Source organism: Elephas maximus, chromosome 17 (assembly GCF_024166365.1).
Source record: "Elephas maximus indicus isolate mEleMax1 chromosome 17, mEleMax1 primary haplotype, whole genome shotgun sequence".
Classification (NCBI taxonomy): Eukaryota; Metazoa; Chordata; class Mammalia; order Proboscidea; family Elephantidae; genus Elephas; species Elephas maximus.
This window is the reverse complement of record NC_064835.1, coordinates 74,826,990-74,853,923: the sequence shown is the minus strand read 5'-3', so window position 1 is coordinate 74,853,923 and position 26,934 is coordinate 74,826,990. Positions and strand designations below refer to the sequence as shown.

At 44.1% G+C, this 26,934-nt stretch overlaps 1 protein-coding gene across 2 annotated transcripts in view; it reads right to left on the bottom strand.

The window, feature by feature from the left end:
- Nucleotides 1–26,934, bottom strand: part of TMEM255B (transmembrane protein 255B) — a 123,879-nt gene that overhangs the window by 89,326 nt on the left and 7,619 nt on the right. For both annotated transcript variants that reach the window (XM_049856251.1, XM_049856252.1), the window contains exons 2-3: nucleotides 19,049–19,191; nucleotides 13,131–13,193 (exon numbers count right to left, since the gene is read on the bottom strand). In XM_049856251.1, the coding sequence (XP_049712208.1) occupies nucleotides 13,131–13,193; nucleotides 19,049–19,191 (206 nt within the window). The remainder of the gene's footprint in view (nucleotides 1–13,130; nucleotides 13,194–19,048; nucleotides 19,192–26,934) is intronic.

Below are 26,934 nucleotides of genomic sequence, written 5' to 3'. Positions count from 1 at the left end.
TCCTCTTCCAGGATGTAATTTCCTTTAGGGCAGAGACTATGGCCCTTTTGACGCTGAGTAAAGAGAATATAGTAAAACCAACCAAACCAAACCTATTGCCATTGAGTCAATTCTGACTCAGAGCAGCCTTATAGGACAGAACAGAACTGTCCCATAGAATTTCCAAGGCTGTAATCTTTACATGAGCAGATTGCCACATCTCTCTCCTGTAGAGTGGCTAGTGGGTTTGAACCCCCAACCTTCCAGTTAGCAGCCGAGGGCTTAATGACTGCATCACCAGGGCTCCTTGTGTCCATAGTAAGCACTCCATAAAGATTTGCGAAAATGAATTCCATCTATCCCGATACACAGCTGGTATAATCTGTTGTCTGGAAATTGGAATTTTCGACTGAAAGGAGAAAGGTCACTGTAGGGGATACTGCTGGTTAGCCACCTAGCATCTACCACTCCTTTCTATCTTCCTAACTATTCTTGGTTTTGTCCAGGTAGCCTCACTGTCACATTAGTCATGTACCCTAGGGGACACTGACCCCACCCGAGCTCCAAAAGTGAGCTTGCTGGCTAAGAGTAATCCAAACTCCCTTGCCAGGGATTAGCTTAGAAATAAGCATGGGACCTGGCTGATGAATTATGAGGGCCAGCAGCTTGCCCCATTCCCCTTCCCATGATGCCGCCTAGCTCTGAGCATTTCTTAGCAGCCAAAGGAACTCCCCCAGAGGTCTCCATCCCAGCAACGGGACAGCTGCCGTATGCTCTGAGTGGCCCTGCCCTCTCCACCATCTCAGTGGGTTACTACTGCCAATCCCTTCAGAAATACTGAGAGTCGTGGTCATGGTTGTAGGGCAGTAAATAGTAGAGATTTTGTAAAAGAGAGAAAGAGCACCAGAAAAATGTTGAGGAAAAGTTTCACACCCAGGTAAGGATTACACCTGAGACAGATCCAGGCATTGAACTAGTAAGGACACAAAACTACAATTCCCTGGGAGTTTGTATGAGCCAGGTACTAAAAAACATACAGACTCCTGTTTAATCCCGCGGTGACCTTGGGAGAGAGGTATTTTCCCCCTTTTTTGGAGAACAAACCTGGGAGTTAGAGAGGGTACGCACATGGTGAAAACACAGGTAAAATCCCATGATTACTCGTTTTACAGGTTCATTGATACAGGCCACGTTCGCATTCATTCAATCAGCAAGCATTTAGTGCTGACATGCATCTGGAACTGTTCAAGGTGCTGAAAACTCAAAGGAATTCAGTCAAATACAGTCCCTTCTCTTTGGGAACTGAGTTCAAAGTTAATATACATAATACTAGTAAGGCACCCTGTGGTGCAATGGTTAAGCGCTCAGCTACTAAACAAAAGGTTGGCTTTTTAAATCCACCAGTGGCTCCACAGGAGAAAAGACCCGGCGATCTGCTCCCATAAAGACTACAGCCTAGGAAACTCTACGGGACAGTTCTACTCTGTCCTATAGGCTCACTATGAGTCAGAATATACTCAACGGCACACAACAACAACAGTAAGAGTTCTACCACCCATCTGTCAGTCTGTGGGGGTTTGCATGTTGCTGTGATGCTGGAATCTACACCACTGGTATTTCAATACCAGCAAGGTCATCCACGATGAACAGGTCTCAGCAGAGTTCCAGGCTAAGACAGACCAGGAAGAAAGCCCTGGTGATCTACTTCCAAAAATTATCCAATGAAAATTCTATGGGTCACAACGGAACACTGTCTGACTTAACTCAAACATATCAATGATCATGAAGATGGTACAAGACCAGCCAACATTTGGTATATAAGGTTGCCATGAGTTGGAGCTGACTCAGTAGCAACAAACAACAACAGTTAAGAGCTACTTTCAAAGTCAGAGAACCCATCAATTCTCTACACTTAATCCTCACACGTGTGGAAATCTGGAGCCTGAGAGTTAAATAACTTGCATTGTCACTAACTGCCTAACAGAGTATTTAGTATATAACAGGTACTTAATTTTGAAAAAACTGTTTGCTGAACTTGCCCAGGTCACACAGTTGGTTGGTGTATAAGTCATCTAGTGCTGTTATAACAGAAATACCACAAATGGATGGCTTTAACAAACAGAGGTTTATTCTCTCACAGTCTAGAAGGCCAGAAGTCCGTATTCAGGGTGTCAGTTCCAGAGGAAGCCTTTCTCTCTCTGTCACCTCTGGAGGAAGGGTCTTGTCATCAATCTTACTCTGAACTAGGAGCCTCTCTGTGCAGGAACCCTGGGTCCTTCCCTCTTGGTGGTATGAGGTCCCCAACTCTCTGCTTGCTTCCCTTTCCTTTTATCTCTTGTGTGATAAAAGGTGGTGCAGGCCACATTCCAGGGAAAATCCCTTTACATTGAATCTGGGATGCCACCTTAGTAAAGGTGTTACAATCCCACCCTAATCCTCTTTAACATAAAATCACAGTAACAAAATGGAGGACAACCACACCATACTGGGAATCACGGCCTAACCAAGTAGACACATATTTTGGGGGGACACAATTCAATCCATGACAGTTGGTATAAGGGGCTAGATTTGGGTTCAGATCTAGGTGTGTCAGAATCTAAAGAAATCCACAGCCCCCAATCCTTCCCCCTCTGTTACCTCCCCTTAACCACTGCACAGAAAGCAAAGGTAAAGCAGTCTCTCAGGGTAAACTAGTACTAACTACTGAGTAGATTGCAAACCCCAGTGGCGTAGTGGTTAAGAGTTATGGCTGCTAACCAAAAGATCAGTAGTTCAAATTCACCAGGTATTCCTTGAAACTCTATGGGGCAGTTCGACTCTGTCTTATAGGGTGGCTATGGGTCAGAATCGACTTGAGCACAGTGGGTTTGGTGGTTTTCTTGTTTGTTTGTTTGTTTTTGTTTTGAGTAGATTAGAAACCAGCTAGCACAAGCTTGGCAAGTAGTAAGCACTCATTGCATGTTTATTCCTTTCCGCCCACACCCAGAGAAACAAAGGAAGGAAATGCTAACCAAACCCTGTACTGCCGGCCTCACCTCTCCAGGCCCTTCCATGAGGTGGCATTTTGTAACGTGGAGCTGTAAGTGGATGTTTGATAGGAATAAAGCTGAAAGTCCCGTTCCACTTAGTGGGAAAAGAGAATTAAGAGTGGCTCGTCACTTCTCTTCCCTGCCCTCTCCATCTGCAGAACAAACCACGCACACTGGAAGCAACAACTTTCTTCTCAAATAAATGGAGCATTGTCATCACATACACAGACACAAAAACAGTATTATATGTTCTTAGGATATCTTGTCATTAAAATTTGTTGTTACCAAATCAACTAAATACTATTATTCTTATCAGACATAAAATGACATCTCTGTGATAACTGGTTGCCTACAGCAGGATTTTGCCTATAATTACAGAGAGAAACAAGAATGGAGAAAGATGAGGAATGTTTTTAGTTGATATTTGAAATAGCCATGGGAGTCAAGGACAAATGGGAGGAGATGTGTATAGGTAAAGAGACCCAATGGATTTATGAACTTGGGAGACAGAGATGAAATCAAGGAAGACCCTTGTCATGGGGAGAAGGCAAACCCCGCCAAAGAATGAAGAAAAACACCCATGGAACATTATCCACCCAATAAAAGGGCTCAGATGGAAAATACAAGTTCAGATGCAGCATAAATTCCATGCACTCTTCCAATAGGACCAAGGTTCCATTGATTCCTTGTTCTCATTTTAGTAATTTGTCCACCAAGAGCTTCCGCCTTTTCATTCCAGCCTTGGAATATACTCCTTCCAGAGCCCCTTCTATCTTCCTGAATTTATTATGCCTTTCCCAGGGCAGGTCTCACTCTCCGGCATGTTTTGTTGTGTTTTGTGCTCACGTCTAAACTCTTCTACTAGAGTGTAACTCCTTGCGATTAGACTCCCCATGTGATTTTTCTGTATCCACCCACTTCCTGTGCCTAACACAGTCCCTGCACATGGCATGTGTTCATTAAATGTTTATTGAAGAAATAAATGGATGGATGATAACAATCCATATCTGGAAAAGCTCAGGAAGGAATAAGTACCATTTAAGCCGTATGGATGGCTGGCTGCGCTATTGTTGGAGGCACTTACAATTCCTTTGAAGTGGAAGCGGTAGTTTCATTTTCCTATGAAAGATATGCACTGAGCACCTGCATTTGTTAATAGTCACTGAGGCACCAGTTATTATTTTCTGTGGAATGGCAGCCAAACCAGATCTGGTGGTAGTTTTCCATCAGAAAAATCCCCAGGGCTCATTCTAAACATGAAGATATTTGGACCCATCCAGACAACTGATGAAATTCTCCAAAGTGGCATCATGTGAGCACGGCTTATGTAGCAGTAAAAATAAAAGTTCCAGACATTCATTCCAGACAGAACACTTCAACAACCATGAAGCTGCAGGAAGCAGAAACCCACACTGACATAATCAATCTAATCGATGTATACCAGGATCAGGAAGTGAAAGTTACAGACAGGCAGACTGCAGGCCAACTATAGAGTGAGGACGAGCTTTCTCATGCTCACCAATCTATCAATAACCATTTATTGAGTCACCCGCTGTAAGATCACACCCCTTCCACAGGAGTTCACAATCTCAGGGAAGAGGCCGACAAAAGAACAGTCTGCCTTATGAGGAGGTGGGACAAGGGAGCAATATCACAACATATCTGTATCCTGGGACAGCTGTACTGGGCCAAGGGAACCATACACAAGAGTACCCAGCATGCTGTGTTGAGAAGCACTAGTACATTTTCTGTGTTTCCATAACCCAGGTCTGCATCTTTGGGATGGCTGCCCACCATCAGCCCCTGCTGTCCAGGGATTCTCTTAAACAAGAAAAGCACTATGTTGTTTGCATCTCAGAGAAAGGGAATAATAGTGGATTTGGGGACCGAGAAGTGTATAGGTGTGGATCAGAGACCAGTTAGCTGGCTTAAGCCTCACCACAGTCCCATGAAATGGGGACAGTCCCTCAAGGATTGAATAACAAATCCAAGGTCACACCTCTCGTAAGCAATGGGACAGGCAATCCAACTCGGCCTGGTTTGGGGCCCTGACACGTTGCCAATTGATAGAACTGTAAGAAGACAGGCTCCACCCAGCAGAATAAAGACAATTTAAAAGAATCAGAGCTGTTTAGTGAGCTTCCTAAGCAGCAGGTACAAATTCTCCCAGGCATCAAAACTCAGGTGTTTAAAAACTGGAACTTTATTTATTTTCCTATAACTAAACTATTTTCTGTCACAAATCCCCAGTCTGCCTGATGGCAGAAAAGGTGAGAAAGATGAGGTGTTCCAAGTCACTTCATTTACCCTCTATCCACCACCACCCGACTCCTCTGACATTCTCCCTAAAATCATTTGAAATTCTAGAGTGTTTGTGTGGTAGCACCCTTCAGCCAGAGCGTGGGGGTGGGCAATGAGGGAAGATGCCTGGCATTCTCTGTCCATCTCAGCTTTCCCTGCGATGTTGGCATGGCCTAAATAATTTGAATGGAGGAAGGGTGAAACAAAAGCAGATGACAGGGATGAGAGAAAAACACGTTAGCTAAACCCAGCGCTATCGAATCGATTCCGACTCATAGTGACCCTATAGGACTGAGTAGAACTGCCCCATAGAGTTTCCAAGGAGCTCCTGGTGGATTTGAACTGCCGACCCTTTGCTTAGCAGCCGTAGCACTTAACCACTACGCCACCAGGGTTACTGCTCCTCAATATGCTCCTGCCACACCTATCAGGGGAGGTGCTCACAAAGGCTGGATGACCACCTGGTGAAGATGCTGTAAGGGGGATCCAACCTTTGACAGCAGGTTGGACACAATAACCTGCTGCCGGAACCAAACCCACTACTGTCGAGTCGATTCCGACTTATAGTGACCCTACAGGACAGACCAGAACTGCCCCATAGGTTTCCAAGGAGCAGCTGGTGGATTCGAACTGCTAACCTTTTCATTAGCAGCTGTAGCTCCTAACCACTGTGCCACCAGGGCTCCCAATAATGGGATGGAAATGACCTCCTGATGCTGCTCTATGGGTCTACATCTTGCAAACTGATTGGATCATCCTGTGAAGGCTGGGGACGAGGGGTGACTGGTCTCACAGAAACACCCCCATCCACACCCTCCATGTACACACCACATCTGTGCTATCCATCGGGCAGGGAAGAGGTGGTGTCTGACAAGTGAGGGTTGACTTCGGGCTGCCCACAGCAAGAACTCCTCGTGTCTACCTTCGGACCTCCGACAGGAACATAAAAGTGTACGAAAGTTCTTAAAGCATACTGGGCTTTAGGAGAAAGAAGGCCTCAGCCATGAAGACCCAGGACCCCATCCTGAGGATGAACTGACCATCCCTTGTGAGTGTAATGACCTATATCTGTGTGTTCCCCTCTGTGCTCCTGTGCCTTCTGTTATTCCCTAACCTGTGCTGAAGTTGTGTCATTCCAAGGTTGGGCTGGCCTAAGAACCCCCTCCAGGACATGAATAATTAGCGAGACCTTCAGAGGAAACTGCAGTCAATCTGCGAGGTCCAGCTCCCACGTGCACAGCCTCCTTGCAGCACCACCTCATGCCTAAGTGTGATTTCACTGTGGAAGTTGGCAGCTTTCCTTACTGATGATCTGCTCATCCTTCCAGTCTTACGCTCTCAGAATAAGAGGCCATCTCTACCTTTCCCTGAGTCCTAGCGTCCTCCTCTTCTATGTTTCAGGCCCCCAACCAACTCAGACCTGGGCATGGCAAGACATGTTAGCTTTTATATAAGAAGGTGAAAGGCCAGACATCCCCCAATAAGGCTGATGAAATGTCTATGATGTCAAGACTCTAAGCAAAACAAGTTAAGTAGAGGAGATGGGGAGAAAGACAACGAAGACCCCTCTCTTAACAACACTCAGTGGAACAGAAAAACACAGATTCTCTCTAGACCAGGCAGGCAAAGTCCGGATATCCTAATTCACTGCAGAAAATGTGTTTTAATTTATAAATTAATTCTTACTGGTCCCACTGGTTCTTCTAGGTCAGTGAATTTTTAATTGTGGTCCACAAGGATTCCACTCTGTGTGTGTATGCGTGTGTGTACATATATATACATGTGTCCTTCAACATCAGCTAGCCTGGACAAGATATCCTTTGAAAAGAAAAAAGCAGCAGTTCACAAAAAATGTTTTAGGCCCTTAACTTCTCCATCTCTGATGTTGTGGGACCACGCTAAATTACAGAGCTATTAGTGAAATCAATGATCACATGTCTGTTTGGGTGAGGAGCAGGAAATAACTCCTTCATCAACAGAAAAACTTCAAACGCTAACTCAATCTGAGGCATTCCTTGGTTATCACTGGAGACTAACATAATATTGGGCAGAGGTAATGGTGAAATAACATCCAATGATTAGATTTGCTTTTGATATTTCATCCCTTCAAATGAGCAGAGTGAGATATTTACAGGTGAAATGATACAACGTCTGGGATTTGCTTCAAAATAATATGAGAAGCGAAGAGACAAGTGAGAGATGAAACCAGAGTGGCCATGAGTTGAGAACTGATGAAGTGGGATGATGACTACATAGGGGCCCATTATACCATTCTACCTAGTTTCGTATATGTTTAAAATTTTCCATAATAAAAATTTCAAATAAAAAGAAATCAAGAAAAAAGAAAGCATACGTGTATATTTGGATGTATTTGAAACAAAAGCCCTCTTTCTTCAGCCAGCATTTTTACAGCCTGCTATCAACTGCTTTGGAAACAAATTGAATTTTCTAACTAACCCATATACTTAAATACAGTACGTTAACAATGGCTACTATTTTCTAATGGAGCCCTGGTGGCACAGCGGTTAAGAGCTATGGTTGCTAGCCAAAAGGTCAGCAGTTTGAATCCACCAGCCACTCCTTGGGAATGCTATGGGGCAGTTCTCTCTATCCTATAGGGTTGCTATGAGTCAGAATCAACTTGATGGCAACGGGTTTGGTTTTGGCTTGGACCATTTTCTAAATACCTGTCATGGGCCCAGCGCTGTGCTAGCTAATCTTATATGCATTAACTCAAATCATCCAAAGAACCCTGCAAATGAAGAAACAGAATTGGTTCAAAGTGGTTAAGTTTCCCAAGGTCACAAAGCTACTAAGTGGTGGGCCCAGGTTTCAGTTACTGTACGTATTAAATGTTACGTAATAAAACACGTGTTTATCATATAAAGTTAGCCTGGAAGAATGTTTCCCTGAGAAAGCAGAAATGAGACTGTATAGGCTTCACAAACAACCCCAGTCAGAGGACCCCTCTAGTCTGAGGGACCTGATGGGATCCTACATCTCCTGGGGTCCAGAGATGCTTGCTTGAGAGCTGGACCCCATGCTACCCTGCTATCTGCTGTTACTTCTGGATTCTTATCCTCTATCTAGTGCCTACATTTCTTTTATCAAAGCCAGAGAAACAGACCCCTAAGGAGCAGATTAAGTCCAAACCTCCTTTAAGTCTGCTACGCTGCATTCCAGCCCAGCACACACCCACACACCCAGTTTCACATCCCAGTTTCTGCTTCTTTGGGGGAAATCATGGGAGAAAGGACATCAGGGGACACTCAGTCTGTAGGCCAAAAGGTGCCAAGAATTGTCTTTTGGGGCAGGGTTACATCTCCACTCCTCCAGAAGGTGCACCAGCAATCCCAGGTACACGGAGCCGGTGCACCCCAAACCAAAAACCCGTTACTTTCGAGTCAATTCCGACTCATAACAACCCTATAGGACAGAGTAGAACTGCCCCATAGGGTTTCCAAGGAGCGGCAGGTAGATTCAAACCCTTGACCTTTTGGTTAGCCGCCAAGTTCTTAACCACTGCACCACCAGGGCTCCAGTGCACCCCAGAGAGCTGTAAAAGTATACCAGTCACCAGGTGCCAGCCTCTGTTCATCCAACAAACATGGACTGTTCTCACACTGGGGGTGCTGAGATGAATAAGCCAGGATCCCAGTCCTCAGGAAGCCCCAGGCTGGTGCAGGTGGCACATCGATGTGACGCAACAAATGCTTTAGCTGACATATGGGCAAGTGTCATGGGAGTACAAAGGAGGCATGATCTCTGAGCCTTACAATTAAGGTAGACTTCCTAAAAGAGGTGACGACGTTCGAGCTGGGCCTTCTAGGAATTTGCTAAAATGAGAAAGAGGATGGACCATTCCTGGCCGAAGAGAACATGTATGCATCTAACAAAAATTCCACAAATGGGTGGCTTTAAAGAGTAGAAGTAAAGCAGGGCAATGGCTCTAGGGGGAGGGTTCCTCCTTGTTGGCAGCCCCAGGCATTCCTTGGCTTGTGGATGGATCCTCACATGGCCTCGTTTGTGTGTGTGTGTGTGTGTGTGTGTGTGTGTGTGTGTCTTCTGCTCTTTCTATAAGACACCACTCAGAAAGTGTTAGTTTTAGGACCCATCCTACTCCGGTATGACCTCATTAACCTAAAAAAAGAAAAGCTCTATTTCCAAAGAGGGCCACGTTTGCAGTTACTAGTAGAAGAAACTACTTACCTTTGAGTCGATTCCGACTCACAGCGACCCCATGTGTGTCAAAGCAGAACTGTGCCCCACAGGATTGTTAGTGGCTGATTTTTCCAAAGCAGATCACTAGGCCTTTCTTCCAAGGTGCCTCTGAGTAGACTCACACCTTCAACCTTTCAGTCTCACCCAGGAACTTCACAGGTACAGGGATTAGGATTTCGGGAAGCACAATTCAATCCATAATGGTGTGCAAAGATGCCAAGCAAGACAACTTGCTCTGCCAGATGGAACTGAGAAATAGGGTGGTCGAGGAACATGGGTGTGGGAAGAGACGGCGCAGGAGATGTAGTTGGGATTAAATGGTAAAACACCCTCACGCGGCGGGGAGCCCCTCTCACCAAAACCAGCTTTTTCTGAAGGAAACTATTTCAATCCCTCACACTTTAGTATAACCTTAAATTACTTAGTTATCTCTTCATGGGGTAGTTAAAATTTTATGCGTTTAAACATGAGATCAAATATTTTTCTTCACTATAGATTCTTAAATATCATTCAAGTGAGCAGGGCATGTAAGGAGCCTTCGTAAGAATTTCTGGAGTCTGTGGATGGCGCAAACGTTTAATGCCAATGGGCTGCTAACCAAAAGGTTGGAGGCTCGAGTCTACTCAGAGGCACCTTGGAAGAAAGACTGGGCCACCAACTTCTGAAAAACCAGCCATATAAAATCCTGTGGTGCACATTTCTACTCTGACACACGTGGGGTATCCATGAGCCACAACTGACTTGCCAACAACTGGTTTTTGGTTCTAATTACCAAAAACGGAGCCCCCTCAGGCAGAGAAATTATAAAAAGGCTCCTCTTCCTCTGGCTTGATGGAGCCCCGTCAGGATTAAATTTCAGCCCCACTCACCTCCTCAGCTACACAACTGATGCAAGAAATTGATTAGGGGATGGGAGGGCCCCGAGGAGGCCAGCTCTCCCAGCCATAAGCAAGGCAAACTGGGAGAATAGATAGGACTCAGGGAGGGGGACGGAGGACGATGTAAAGGAGGCACAGAGGAAATACACAAAGCCAGGCAGCCGGGCACTAGGAACGAGATTCAAGGAGGAAAAGACATCAGCGGCTTATAGGTCCGTCTCTTTTATCTAACCACCAGTAGGGGACTGGCAGTTTGCCTGATAATGCATCAAGCCTCCCAATATTTACTGCAAAACATTTCATTTAGCCAGAATCCAAGTCTCTCTCTACAGCCATCATCCTCCCATCCCCAGCCCTCCACCCTCGTTCAATCAGGCGCCATCCACCTGAGGGGCAGTTTTCTCTGTGCAGCTGACTTAAAAAGCAGCCGCAGGCTTCTCCATCCTGTGCTGGGCTGGGAGAATGAACACCCAGCTAAGTCACCATGACCTGCCCTCTCCAGCACAGGAATGTGGGGAAACACACAGGGGCAATCCGGTCCTATCACTGTCCGGAATTCGTCCACTGCAAGCTCTTCACACACTGGTGAAAAAGCCAGGGGCAAGGCTACTGCAAATGTGATGATAAAATGACAAGCCAGCGCAGGGAGGAGCTGGAAACACCAGCAGGACTTGATGTAATAATTTGGAGATGAGATACGAACGGTCACTGTGACCCAACCACATCCTTTCTAAGCGCTGGCTACCACAGTGCATCGGCAACAGTCAATTATTCACTCTTACACATATATTCTCTGAAAAGTACATTAAAAAACAGATTCTAGCAAGCAGCTTCTAAGATATATCAACCGATTCTGTCCTGTCCGGAGCAAAGGAGAAGGAAGAAAACCAAAGCCACAAGGGAAGTATTAATCCAAAGGACTAACAGACCCCAAGTACCACGGCCTCCCCCAGCCTAAGCCCAGAAGAATGAGAGGGTGCCAGCCACCACCACCAACTGCCCTGACAGGGATCACAAGACAGGGTCCTGGACAGAGCCGGAGAAAAACACACGATACAATTCAAATTCACACACACACAAAAAAAGACCAGACTTACTGATCTGACAGAGACTGGAAGAACCCCCGAAACTACAGCCCCTGGATACCTTTTTAACTCAGAACTGAACCCACCCCCGACATTCACCCTTCAGCCAAAGATTAGACAGGTCTATAAAACGATAACACACGTGAGGAACATGCTTCTTAGCTCGGTCATGTACACGAGACCGAAGATAGCACCTGCCCAAAAACAGTGACGAGAAGGCAGGAAGGGACAGACAAAACAGACGGCGGAAATGGGGAGCTGGGGTGTGGAAGGGGAGAGTGTTGACACAGCGCGGGGATTGCAACCAGTGTCACAAAACAATTTGTATATAAATTGATGAATGAGAAATTAATTTGCTCTGTAAAGTTTTACCTAGTACAAAATGAAAACAGATTCTAAAATGAAATAATTAAAAAACACCAGCTTTTTTCAACTGACAAATATAACCATTCTTACCTGCCATAAATCTTCATCGATTGTCTAATAATGATGGGTATCGGGTTTAGATTTCCATTCTGTAAAGATTTTGTGAACTATGGGTTCCCCCTATTTTTCCATTTTTATCTATCCACTCCTCAGACTGGGAGAGCCTAAATATTTTTTTTTTTTAATTTTTATTGTGCTTTAACTGAAAGTTTACAAATCAAGTCAGTCTCTCACACAAAAACTTAAATATACCTTGCTGAATACTCCCAGTTGCTCTCCCCCTAATGAGATAGCCCGCCCCCTTCCTCCACTCTCTTTTTGTGTCCATTTCGCCAGCTTCTAACCCCCTCCACCCTCTCATCTCCCCTCCAGACAGGAGATGCCAACATAGTCTCAAGTGTCCACCTGATCCAAGAAGCTCACTCCTCACAAACATCCCTCTCCAACCCATTGTCCAGTCCAATCCCTGTCTGAAGAGTTGGCTTTGGGAACGGTTCCTGTCCTGGGCCAACAGAAGGTCCGGGAGCCATGACCACCGGGGTCCTTCTAGTCTCAGTCAGCACATTAAGTCTGGTCTTTTTACGAGAATTTGGGGTCTGCATCCCACTGCTCTTCTGCTCCCTCAGGGGTTCTCTGTTGTGTTCCCTATCAGGGCAGTCATTGGTTATAGCCAGGCACCATCTAGCTCTTCTGGTCTCAGGCTGATGTAGTCTCTGGTTTATGTGGCCCTTTCTGTTTCTTGGGAGAGCCTAAATATTAACTTAACCCAAATGTAAGAGGAGACTCTAGGGATACTGATCCAAAAAGGAGATGGGCTAAGTCACATTTTTTTCTTTTTTTGCCTGAACTTTATATACCACAATTTAATTTGTTGCCCCTCCCCACCCACCACCAACCTTCCCCATTCCCTGGTCTTTTCTTCCCGTTCCTCAACCTCATCTAATGGGGCCACCATGTGAGGTTGTAAGGGTGTACCCTACACAATCCTAGGGGTCATGCTCACTTAGATGAAGGTGTGAATGGTACCTGCTAAGCCCTAGAGTCTAGGGCTGTGCAGTGCATGGCCTCGGGATCTGTAAGCAGTGGTCCTAAAAGTAGCTAGAATGGGGTGGGCCTTTTGTAGGACACCCACTGTAGCTATAACATTCTCTACCAAGGAGCTAACACTCCCCACCCACCCCACATTTGGAAGAGACAATGGATTTTCTTACCATTTGCCTTCTGTTCTCCACCAGGTTGATGCCAATAATTCCTAAGAAAGATCCGAAGCCCAGCTAAGGAAAAGGGAAAAACAAGAAAGGAGAAAACACTCCAGGTTAGCGCACCTGGCATCTTAATACTGACATTTAACAGTAGATATCACACATGAGACTGTGACCCTTCATAAAACATTTAATCAAATCGGCTAAGGCCAACCATTCCCACCTTTTGAAGGTTCAACCACTAACTGGCAGATGGGTTCATTCACATTTGGGTGGGCTTCTGTGTTCACTCAAAGTTAGGGGAATGGATATAGTCTCAAAGAAGCTGCTGAAACATAACACGTTGTTCCTCAGTTCACATAGTTTTAACGTATACATCAGTTTAACTCTGGATTATAGAAAGAGTAATGTGCTACCCCATACTATAAAAAAACAAATCTGTTGCTGTCGAGTCAATTCCAACTCATAGTGACCCTACAGGACAAAGTAGAACTGCCCCATAGGGTTTCCTACACTGTAGTCTTTCTGGGAGCAAATTTCCAGGTCTTTTCTCCTACAGAGCAGCTGGTGGATTCAAACCACTGACCTTTCGGTTGGCAGCTGAGTGCTTAACCGTTATGCCACCAGGGTTCCTCCTCCTCCATTGTTGTTGTTGTTGTTGTTAGGTGGCGTTGAGTCCATTTCAACTCATACCATCCCTATGCACAACAGAATGAAACACTGCCTGGTCCTGTGCCATGCTCACAATCGTCGTGACGCTTGAGCCGGTTGTTTTGGCCACTGTGTCAATCCATCTAATTGAGGGTCTTCCTTTTTTCACTGGCCCTCTACTTTACCAAGCACGATGTCCTTTTCCAGGGACTGATCCCTCCTGATAACACGTCCAAACTATGTGAGATGAATCTCACCATTCTAAGGAGCATTCTGGCTGTACTTCTTCCAAAAAATATTTGTGCATTCTCTTGGCAGACTCCAAGTGTATCAGAGTAGAACTGCATTCCACAGCGTTTTCAATGGTTGATTTTTTTTTTTTTTGGAAATAGGTTGCCAGGCCTTTCTTCCAAGGTACCACTGGTAGACTCAAACCTCCAGTTAGTAGTCAAGCACATTAACTGTTTGCACTACCCAGGGATTCCATCCTCCATCTTCATGGTAACCCACCTTCTACACATCTGGTTGTGAGGTGAGTAACCCACCTAAATTGTCTCCTACCGGACCTATCTGAAGTCTCACCATTGCAGGATTATTCCTTTAGGTGAGATACTAAGAAACTAAAACACAAATGTATTTCCAAAGAAGAGTTACACAGTAACACCCACTAACACCTGATTAGAGATGCACATAACTGTCACTTTGAATTCAGGTGAGTAAACAGGGCAGGAAATCTCGGTGAAGGTGAGGAAAGGTAGAAAGAGGCCCTGGCAGAGGGCTCTACAGAGCGAGCAGTCAGATGTGGGCGTGGGAGCCAGGTGGGGCCAGGAAAAGATTTAACAGGAGGCAGGGCTCTTCTGGGCTGAAAGGACAGAGCCAAATGAGAGGGCTTTTTTTTGAGAAATGGAGTCCTGACACGTGCTGCAACATGGATGAGCCTTGGAAACGTGATGCTGAGTGAAATAAGTCAGTCCCGAAAGCACAGACGCTGTAGGACCTCACTCACTTGAGATAACAAGCAGAGGCAATGTACAGAGAGCAATGTCTGTCAGTGGTCACCAGGGGCGGGAGGCAGGGGGAAAGAGGGAGTCTTTGCTTAGGAAGCAGTGAGTTTCTGTTTATGGCGATGGAAAATTTGACTGTGGCTGATGGTTGCACAACTTGATTAATATAATTGACATCATTAAATTGCACACCTGAAAAACGATGAGTTGGCAAATGTTTGGTTATATATATATTTATAACAATAAAGGAAGAAGATAAAGAAAGGACTCTTTGGAAGAATTCTCTTGTTCCATGTGTAAGCCCCAGCCCTTGACTTCACCAAGGAGAAAATGATCGCTGGAACACTGCAGAAAATGTGCATGTGAGCGTTCCCCTCTTTTCAGACGGGAATCAGAGGCCTGGGCGCTAGACTTCCTCCACCTTAGTGTTCCAGCTGCCACCAAACCAAAACCAACCCCATTATCGTGGAGTTGATTCTGACTCATATTAACCCAATAGGACCGAGTAGAATTGCCCCCATAGGGTTTCCAAGGCCGTAAATCTTTATGGAAGCAGACTGCCACATCTTTCTCTCATGGGGCAACTGGTGGGTCCAAACAACTGACCTTTAGGTTCACAGCCAAGTGCTTTAACCACTGTGCCACCAGGGCTCCTTCCAGCTTGCACAGATGTGCATTATTCTGTTACTCCCAGCTGGTGGGAGAAATGTTTAAATTCACTCCCCTCAGTGCTAAGAACACAGAGTTTCAGCAATGCCCCACTGAAAATGCTGGTTCTGAGGAGTGGGTGAAATGCCTTTCCTGGATTATAACCTGTTACCATAGAGTCTATTCTGACTCCCAGACAATATACAGCTGCTAAACTGAAACCTCTTGAGTTTAGAGCCACAAAATCTGGAGTTTGAGTCACACTCACACAGCTGGTAAATAAGCAATTGTTAGTCAAATTTAGGAATGAATGGCTTGTGGGTCAGACCTGGGCACCCTGCCGGAGGGGGCAGGCATGCTGAGAAACTGACATGGTACCATTTCGGAGTTTCCAAAGAGGTGTTGTCGAGATGACTGTGCTAAAAATTACACATATTTATATCTATAGTTATGTCTTTATGTCTCTGATGATTATACCTATGCACATGTAATTTTCTCTAATAATTTAAGAATTCCCAAGGAAAAAGAAAAGATGACTGTTTTCTTTCTCTGGAGCCTAAAAATATCACAATTCAACTCCACAGTTCAAAATATTAAAATTCCAACTCCAGCATACAGGTATTAAAATGTATCTATAAAGCTTCACTAAGTTTCAAGTTGTAGGTTTAAAAAAAAATTTTTTTTTCCAAAATATTGAGGTGTTCCCATTCACATTACAGCCCCAATTTCTTCCTGAGACTAACTCATCCCTTCAAGCCTCTAAGTTGGACACAGGGTCTCCACAGAAGGGGCTTTTAACCACATGCTCTTTAAGTTAACTTCATTTGTCCTGTTTATAGTTTACATTCAAAACTGTCTGGGCTAAAGCTAATATCATTCTGCCAGTATAGTTTTAATTTACTGTCCAGGAAATGTGTTCCTTACAGAGCATACCTCTGACAACACCCATTCGTGTTTTTTTCAATTTTGAGGTAGGAAATCTTAAATACCCGAAGCTTAAAAAACAAACAAAACTACTACTCAATTAAAAAAAAAAAAATGGTGCCATTGATTCCGACTCATAGCAACCCTATAGAACAGAGTAGAACTGCCTCATGGAGTTTCCAAGAAGCGACTGGTGGATTTGAACTGCCAATCTTTTGGTTAGCAGCCATAGTTCACTATAGCTCTTAACCTCTGCGCCACTACTCAATGTTAATCTTGATATTTTGAAAGCTATCTAGGATGATGTGGCCTCACAACCACTAGGGGAAGCCCCAATTCCTCTGCAGTTCCAATCTTCTCCCTTCCTCTTCCAGGAACTATGACAGGAAAGCTTCCTTATATAAGGTGTCTCTAAAGCTTCATCAACTTCATGCAATTTTATCACTAGAACTTTTTCACCACAGACACTAGTTATACATATTTATTCATAAATCATATACAGGTAGGTAGCACACAAGGAGCCTTGGTAGCACAGTGACTAAGCTTTCAGCTCTAACTGGAAGGTTGGTGGTTTAAACCCACCAGCCACTCTGCAGGAGAAAAATGTGGCAGTCTGCTTCTATAAAGATTTACAGCCTTGGAAATCCTATAGGGAAGCTCTACTCTGTCCCATTGGGTTGCTGTGAGTGGGAATCGACTCGATGGCAACAGGTTTGGTTCGGTTTTTTTGGTTAGGTAATGTACATTTAAGGAGCCCTGGTGGCATAACAGTTAAGCACTCAGGTGCTAACCAAAAGGTTGACAGTTCGAAAATGCTAGCGGCTCCGCAAGAGAAAAGACTTGGTGATTTGCTTCCATAAAGTTTACAGCCTAGGAAACCCTAAGTGGCAATTCTACTCTATCACACGGGGTCGGAATCCACTGGACAGTACCCAACAACAGTGTGCATTTATGAAGTATATCCAAAATATAAAAATAAAGGCTAATATAAAGATGAAACAAGTATTTGTAAAATATTTTTAAATAGTGCCAAAAATCATTTCATTCTTGCTAAAAACGTTATCACTGTTATTATTAATCTTGATAATAGTTAACTCAGATAACATGATAAAATCAGTTTCATTTTAAAAAAAAAAATCTAAGTTTAAGACTTAATGATACAGCAACTCAAAGTTTAAGTCCCTCTTAAAGAACATCATAGCTGACACAAAGGTATTTCAACAGAGGTCCACTGTGCACAAAGTAGACATTTGGGGCAAATTTCATTGCTAACAAACAAACCAAAATCAAACCAAACCCACTGCCGTCGAGCTAGTTCTGACTCCCGGTGACCCCATGTATTACAGAGCAGAACTGCTCCACGGGGGTTCGTGGCCGTAATCTTTACAGAAGCAGGCCACCAGGCCTTTCTTCTGAGAACCGCTATGGGGGTTTCAACCACCAACTTTGCAATTAGTAGCTGAGTGCAAACCATTTGCGCCACCCTGGGACCTTTTGCTAATAACACTGGATGTAAATTCATAGTTCAGAAAGTCTTCCTGATTATTTTGAATTTGGGGGTCAGCTTCTTGCCAGATCGGATTAAACAGTCATTGATTTCCCCATTCTTACTTTCCAAAAGGCGAACAATGTCAGCTCTGTCATGATCTTGTCATTCTCATGTGATTGCACGTTAACATAATCTTCAATCCTTGGTTTCTTGGCAGGGATCTTTTTAAACTGCTTGCCCATGTTCCAAGGATTAACTTGGCTAGGGCAAGAATAATTCAACGCATAAATCCACCTTACTGATCACTCCACATACACCGTAACACACGTCCACCATTCAAAGCCCCGGAGCTTAAGAGCACTGCTAAAATGTTTCTTTTTATTTTAGAAACAAAGTAAAACTAATACTAGAATCATTTTCCATAGCTGTTGTAACAAATTGCTACCATATTAGTGGCTTAAAACCTCACAAACTTATAATCTTACAGTTTTGGAGTTCAGAAGGCTGGCTTGGGTCTCACTGGGCTAAAATCAAGGTATTGGCAAGGCTGTGTTCATTACGGAGGCTCCAAGAAGAATCTGTTTCCTTGCTTTTTCCAGCTTTTAGAGGCTGTCCACATTCCTCGGTCCATGGCCCCTTTCCCTCATCTTCAACATCTTTTCACATCACTTGAACCTTCTTTTCTGCCTCCCTCTTTCACTTTAGAGAAAGATGTGGCAGTCCGCTTCCATAAAGATTACAGCCTTGGAAGCCCTACGGGGCAGATCTCCTCTGTCCTATAGAGTCGCTAAGAGTCAGAATCAACTCAATGGCAATGAGTTTGGTTTTTTTCCTTTTCCTTTTTTTTTTTTTTTTTTGTGTGTGTGATCACCTTAGGTCTACTCAAAGAATCCAGGATAATCTCCCTACTTTAAGGTCAGCGGATTAGCAACCTTAATCCTATCTGCCACCTTAATTCCCCTTTGCCATATAAGTAATATATTCATAGGTTTTAAGGATTAGGACATAAACATCCAGCAGTATGGAGGACATTATTCTGCCTACCACAAATTCAAATAGAAGTTTTGATACCTTGCCTTAGACTTCCAATTCTGTGGAGATGGAATTGAATGCATCATCCAACCATACAGGAATCTGTATTGCCCCGGTCCTTCCTACCCAGCACCTCACAGCACATCTCACGGATCCAGAACCTCCTCAGCCATACTCACAATGATTCCTGGGTAATAGCCTCCCACAGTCACATTCTCAGTTCTGGTCGTTGCGGCAAGGCCTATGGTCAGTATCAAGATCGACACCACCAGTAGAGAGACAGCAAACCAAAGGGAAGTCTTCTTTCTTTTTGCAAACACTTCTGTAAGAAGAGCAAATAAGAAATCCATTAAAAAGACACCATGGGGTAGGGTTGTACAGCCCATTATTGTAATCACTGTCAATAAGCTGTATACTTATAAAGAGTTGAATTGGCAAAAGTTGTGTGACAGATATATTTACAATGACAAAAAAAAAAAAAAAAATGTAGCTGATGAGGCTGCCTATGTTCAAGTCCTTGCCTCTGTGAAACCTTCCCAGACCAACCTAGTTGGATGATACCTTCCTTTCTCACTCACCATTTCTCAAAGCAGAAACCTATACGTCACCCCTAGGTGCCCCCTTACCCCACCATATATAGCTAATTGCCATGTTCCTTGACTTATACTCTAAAAACCCGTTGGTTGGCAGCCAAGAATAAACAACACTCAGATCTGTTTGTTTCCACCTGCACCGCCAACCCCTCATTCAGGTCAAAAGGAATAGTCTCCTATCCCTGTTCCCTCCAAGCCTCTCTATTGCAACCAGAGGGGACTTTAAAAGCTTTCACTGGTTTCTATAACAGATATTGTATTACTTGCCTCTCCAGCTTCAAGTCCCTCTTCCCTCTTTCCAACAGCTGCCCGATTTTCCTTTGAGGAGTCATCCCTTCGCCACTCTACAGGAGCCTCATAGTTTGTATGGGACTGCCCCAGCGGTGGTATTCAAAATATTGAATAACCAGCACGGAGTAGGCATCACCAATCAGGACACGTCTGGAAGGGCTGGAGCAGGTCATGGAGGCCCCTGTGGTGTGAATGGTTTGCTTACAATGCAAGTAATTGTTTGTGTGTTTGTCTGCATTGCCCTTCCTCTGCCTCCCCCTAGACTGCAAGTTCCTTGAAGATAGTGGCCCAGGCCTTCATTCTTGTGACCCATCTAGTAATCATTATAGCTAGCTATTTATAAAATGCCTGCGAATTAGCTTATTTAATTCTCTCCCCAACCCTACAAACAAAAAAAAAAAAATTGCCATCAAGTTGATTCTGACTCACGGTGGCCCCATGTGCGTGAGAGTAGAACTGTGTCCTACAGGCTTTTTATGGCTGTGACCTTTCAGAAGCAGATCGCCAGGCCTTTCTTCCAAGGCACCTCTGAAAGGGTTGGACCCAACAGCCTTTGGGTTAGTTGTAGAGCACTTAATCTTAACCATTTGTGCACCCAGAGACTCTGACCCTATAGTGCTATTACTGTCCCCATTTGCAGACAAGAGGCTAAGAATCAAATCCTGGAGGTCAGTCTCATCCCAAGCCTAAGATCCTAACAACTGTACCATACAGCTTCCCGTGAAGACAGTGGATACAGGGGATCATGGGGTCAGCACAGGTCTGCTTTTAAGTAGAATTTAAGATGATATTAGGCCTGGCTTTAGCATAATGTTGTAATTATTTTAATTACAGGAAATAAGCCAAGAATCTAGGATCTTGTTTTGTAAATAATTTTATCGCATTTAATATTCATTCAGCAAGCACCTAACCATGTCTCATGAAGCATTTGGGCTCCCGGTAAAAACCGGGCTCAGGAGTGTTGTAATCCCCACCGCAGAGCAGCAGCAAGGGCCCTGCCCTCACAGGGTACAGCAGGGTATGGCTCTTGCTTCTGGCTCCAGCCTCGGAGCCTCCTCGACTGCTGAGTGCCGCCGATTCTTGGGTACAGCCCAATCCATTTGTCTTCGATGAGGAAGCCAGAGGCTAAGAACACTATATAGGGGGAGGTTATGGTTCAAGGTAGGCACACAGGCGCCAGCTTTCTACCTCTTAGGAAACAGCTCTAAATGAGTTCTCTCGCACTGATATATCTTGGTCCCAGAGCCTGTCTACACCCAGCCAAGCATCCCTGGGTCCTTCTGACACCCATAAAGTCTGGGCACCGTCCCCATTCTACAGACTAAAGGGAAGACCTTTGCACTCAGTCAATTTGTCTCTTGTTGTATGTTTATATATACATATACGTAAACTCAAACTAAACCCACTACCATCGAGTTGATTCTGACTCATAGCAACCCTATAGGACAGAGTAGAACCGCCCCATAGGGTTTCCAAGACTGTAATCTTTTACAGAAGCAGACTGCCCAATCTTTCTCCCCTGGAACCACTGGTGGGTTTGAACCACTGACCTTTTGGTTAGTTTCTAAGACTATAATCTTTTACAGAAGCAGATTGCCCCATCCTTCTCCTGTGAAGCCGCTGGTGGGTTTGAACCACTGACCTTTTGGTTAGCAGCTGAGAGCTTTAACCACCACACCACCAGGGTTGCCTGTGTGTGTATGTGTATACATATCAAAACCAAACCAAACTCACTGCTGTCAAGTCAATTCTGACTCATGGCGACCCTACAGGAAAAGTAGAGCTACCCCATAGAGCTTCCAAGGAGCACCTGGTGGATTCGAACTGCCGACCTTTTGGTTAGCAGCCGTCACACTTAACAACTACGCCACCAGGGTTTCTATGTATACATATGCATATATACACACACACACACACACAAACACTACATGTGCCGCATAATGTCCATTCAAGCAACATGCAACCACATGTATGTCCATGGTCCCATAAGGTTAAAATAGAGTTCAGAAACCCCCACTGGAGAATGGGACATAGTAGACATAACCAGAGATAGCAAACTCACAGCTTCCCACACCCAACCCATACATCTCATGTCTCTTGTATACACAGCAATTCAGATTTTTAATATAATAGGCTTCATGGCAGACCATTCTTAAGTACGAGATGTTCCTAAGTCGGAAGTCTGTAACTCGGGTTCTGCCTGTAATATGGTGTTCACACAACATTCAAATTACATAACATCCTATTTCACAAAACATATGGTGGACGTTAAGCAATGCGTGACTGTGTATGTGTATATGCGTGCATGTGTGTGTGTGTGTGTGTGTATAAAACAAACAAAAACTCTTTGCCATCGAGTCAATTCTGACTCATAGCAACCTTATAGGACAGAGTAGAACAGCCCCTATAGAGTTTCCAAGGAGCAGCCGGTGGATTCAAACTGCTAACCTTTTGGTTAGCAGCCTGAGCTCTTAACCACTGCACCACCAGGCCTCCATATATGTATGTATATATGTATGTGTACATGTATACGTATATATATACATATACTTATATTCACAATTAAAAAAAAAAAAAAAGACCACTGAACCAGATAGCAGAAGATATATTTCTGGTCTCAGCTCTGCCACCAACTACTTAATCTTTCGACTCTCAGTTTCCTCATTTGCAAAATGAGGATAATAATTATATCTGCCCTATCTCACAGAGGAAAGTGAAAGTGTTTTGAAAATCGTGCAAAGTTTAAATAGACAGAATCATAAAATAATAAAATTACACAATGTGCAAAAAAAGAGTCAGTTTACCTCAGCCCTCACCAGACCTTCCTGGTAGGCCTTCTTGGTACCCAAGAAATTCACACCCCTTCCACTGCAGACTCTGCATGCGTAGCTCTATCCCAGGACTTGTGCACTGTCTCCTAACTGTCCCATACGTTCCCATCTCCACACCAAGCTGTTAACTGCCTGAGGGCGAGGGCAGAGTCTTGCTTATCTTCACCTCTCCAATACCTAGCTCAACACCTAATGAGCGAATGATTGAAGGGCTATGGGGTGGGGCAGAAAGAAAGCAATCAAAGCGTGGAAGAGGCTATCCTTCCCTCCCTGAGTATCCACTTTCTTCTCCTCCTTGTCAACAAAGTCCCAATATTTTTTCAATGTGCCTGGTAAAATATTACATTTCCAGCCTCTATTATAGCTGTGTACAGCCACGTGATTAGGTTCTGGGAAAATAATATCTAAGCAAAGGATATTGAGTAGGACTTACAGAAAATCTCTTTGAAGGAGATTTGACAGATTAAATCCCTTTTGCATTTCTCCCCTTCGACTGTCCTGCTGCCTGCAATGGGTATATAAAAGCAGGTGCTCCAGCAGCCATTTTGGACCATGGAGGAAGCTTGAGAAAGGATGTCACACATTAAGAATATCAGAGCAAAAAGAAGGAGGCTGAATCTGTGATTGCTTTGTGTGGTGTCATAACAGTCCAAGGTTGTCCACCTCAAAACTTTTATTATATAACTGAATGAAATTCCTTGAACAGAAGCCACTATTTTGGATTCTCTGGTATTTGCAGCCAAACCTAATTCTAAGTATCTCAGAACTCAAGAAAGCAAGCAAACAAGCAAGAAATCCTATTCATCACCCGCATCTGAGCTTCTCTTTGATCTAATTTTCTCCCCATTGGTGTCTCCCAGGGAAAACAGAGAAGTATTTTTTTTTTTAACTTTTTTTTTATCGTTGTTGAAAATGTAGAGCAAAATATACACCAATTCAAATTTTTTCACATTCAGTGGCATTGATTACATTCTTCACATTTTTCACATTCAGTGGCATTGATTACATTCTTCAAATTGCACAACCACTCTCACATTCCTTTTCTGAATTGTTCTTCCCTCATTAACATAAACTCACTGCTCCCTGAATTTACAATCTAATCTTCTAGTTGCTGTTGTCAATTTCATCCCATATAAATAGTTCTTTAAAAGGGCACAATGCTCAAGGCAGACATTCTTTACTAAGCTAAAATATTGTTTGGTTTAAAGAAGGCTTCAGAAATTTTTTTTTGTTTAAGGTTTAAAGATTATTTCAGGGCAATAGTTTCAGGGGGTTCATCTATCCTCAATGGCTCCAGAAAGTATGGATTCCATTAGAATTTAAATTCTGTTCTGCATTTTCCCCATTTTGATCAGGATTCTTCTATAGAATCTTTAATCAAATTGTTCAGTAATGGTAACTGGGCACCATCCAGTTCTTTTGGTCTCATGGCAAAGAAGGTAGTTGTTCACAGAGGCAACTATTCAGCCATTCCATTTCTTCCTCCTATTCCTGACTCTCCTTCTTCAGAGTAGCATCATTTATTTGTATCTTTTACAAATAACCATTCGCTCTGAAATAGACCTACCCCTGCCTGTTTATTGCAACAATCACACAAACTGAGGCACTGGTAGTTTGCAAAGGGGAGGTAGAGAACAAGAAGAGAGAAACTCCACCCTGAGTCTCGCTAAAGCTGTTTCATTTAGTTTTTGTCTTTACAAGCCAAATCATCTTCATCCCCGTGGGTCTCTAAAACAAAATAAGGGAAAAAAGGAAAACATGGTTTCTTTCTACTCCAAAGTTTTTTAAATCAACATTGTGTGTGGGGGGGTGTTTAATGGGAAAAGCAACCTACTTACTTGATTGCAACCACCAGTTTAAACTTCCAACTAAAGTATAACCTGTAGACATTTTTCACACTTTTCACATTTTTCACACTCTAGAAGGTTCACATTTGAAGATTCGCACATTTGCAACAATACCAGCAAAGCTTAACGACAAGTCAAGGATATAACACCCAAGGAAGGGATTATTAAGTATGCAGAAATAAATTAGACAAAACTGTGAATCAATGTGCAAACTCAGACTAACTTTGTCCATCTCAGTAAGCCCTTCTGTCTTTATCCAGCTGACCTAGCAAGGCCATTATCTTGCAGGAGTGACATTTCACTCCAGAGACTAAATGGAACAGCCCTGCAAGGCCCAGTGCCCTCCCTTGGCCAACTCCCTTCTTAGACTCTCAACACAACCTCTCAGCCCAGTCCCACCTTCCTGTAAATCTTCTCCACGATATGGTTCTCCTGAAAATCTCATCCTAAACAACCTTGGTACCTCACACCCAGGAGAAAACTAGACGAACTTGTTCAACAACATAATAAATCATGAGCTCCTAACTAACTAGTTGGAGTTAAACAAGGCTCCCCTTGCTGCCTTCGGCTCCCGTGTCTTCAGGATGGTGGTCTGAGAAGGATTCCCATCTACGCAAGAAGTGGCGCCATCCCTAATATTATGTCCAGGGCTCTGTAAATTCTGGCCCAACCTCTCCACTCTCAGAAGTGGGGTATCTGAGATTCAAACCCAGGTCATCTGAATTCAGAGTTCCTTTTGTTAATCACCCCCTCTACTGTCTCCCTAAAAAGGCTGGTGTATTTCTCACTTCAGGGGTTTTGCACGTGCAGTTTCCTCTGCTTGATTCTCTTACCTGTATCCCACCTCCAGTTTTCACACTATCTACAATTGTTCTGCCCACTCACCCCTATATTCTTCATCCTTCGTCCATATCAATGAATAGTTATTGAGCATATACTATGCGCCATGCAGTCTTCCAGACGCCAGAGACATAAACTCCTGTCTTTATGGAGTTTACATCTAGTGCAAGGACAGACAGTAAGCAAGGTAAGTGAATAAATTACATAGGCTGTTAGAAAATCACATCTTCAGGCGAAAGAAAGAAAGCAGGGCAGGGGCTAAGGACAGCTGGGAGAGGGAGCTGCAATTTGAAATGGGCAGTCAGGGAAGACTTACCAAACAAGGTGGCGTTTGAGCAAGGAGCTAGCCATGAGCCTATCAGGGGGCAGAGGGTGCAGTCAACACAAAGGCCCTAAAATGGGGGCAGACTTGGTGGCTGGAAGAACAGTAGGCATGGGTGGAACAGAAAGAGAGAGAAAGGAGTTGAGGTCAGAGCAGTAAGAGGAAGGGGGGAGCCAGATCATGTGGGGCCTTGCACACCACCGTACAACCGTGGCTTTACCCAGAGTGAGACAGGAGCCATTGAAGGGTTTTGAGCAGAGGAGTGATATGCGCTGATTTCCACAGCACTCTGTCTGCTGTGTTGAGAGAAAACACTAGAGAACACGAATGAATTGAATAAAACCTTCTCTGAAAGGCTTATACCTGGGAGGATGGGGGGCCTGCCTGCAGCTGCAAACATGCATGCAAAGGTTGAATGGTCTAGCCTTTCCTAAAAAGGGAGTGGCCCAGTCCCAGTCAAATGATGCCATTAACTCCTACAGAAAAGGCCACTTTTATAAAGCAAAGATTTCCAGGCCCCATCAGTGACGTTCACTTCCTAAAGGCTATCATATTTAAACAATACTTAGTAGTGGTTACAACTTCCACTGGGCCTACCACGCTCCAGACAGTTGGAGCCCATCAGTGTAGTTCAATCTCACAAACATAGTCTGGGAGGGCAGGAACCACGTTAGCCCTATTTTCATCTCCAAGTCCTACCAAGATAGCTTCTGCAGAGTTATACTAAATAAATGTTGAGTGAATAAATTAATGAACAAACGAGTGGATGTATGAGTAGACGGGTTGATGGAAAACAAGGTGTAAAGAAATGAACCCTGAGTAACCATGACTCTACCACGCGTCTGTCAATTTGTGGTACTAGGATCATTGCAGAAACCCTGGTGGCATAGTGGTTAAGTGCTACGGCTGATAACCAAAAGGTCAGCAGTTCAAATCCACCAGCTGCTCCTTGGAAACTCTATGGGGAAGTTCTACTCTGTCCTATAGGGTCGCTGTGAGCCGGAATTGACTCAACGGCAATGGGTTTTGTTTGTTTGGGATTGTTGCATGTTGCTATGATGCTGGAAGCAACGCCATGCGTATTTAAAATACCAGCAGGGTTACCTGTGATGGACAGGTTTCAGTGGAGCTTCAGACAAGGATAGGCTAGGAAGAAAGGCCTGGCCATCTACTTCCAAAAACTAGCCAGTAACAGAAAGAAACAATCTTTGATGATTATGGGGGGGGGGGTGGTGAGGAAAAAAACTAACTAGATAGTAGATACGTGGCAACTTTGGTGAGGATACTACAGCACACAATGCTGGGGAAGTCAGCACAAATTGACCAGGACATAGTCATAGA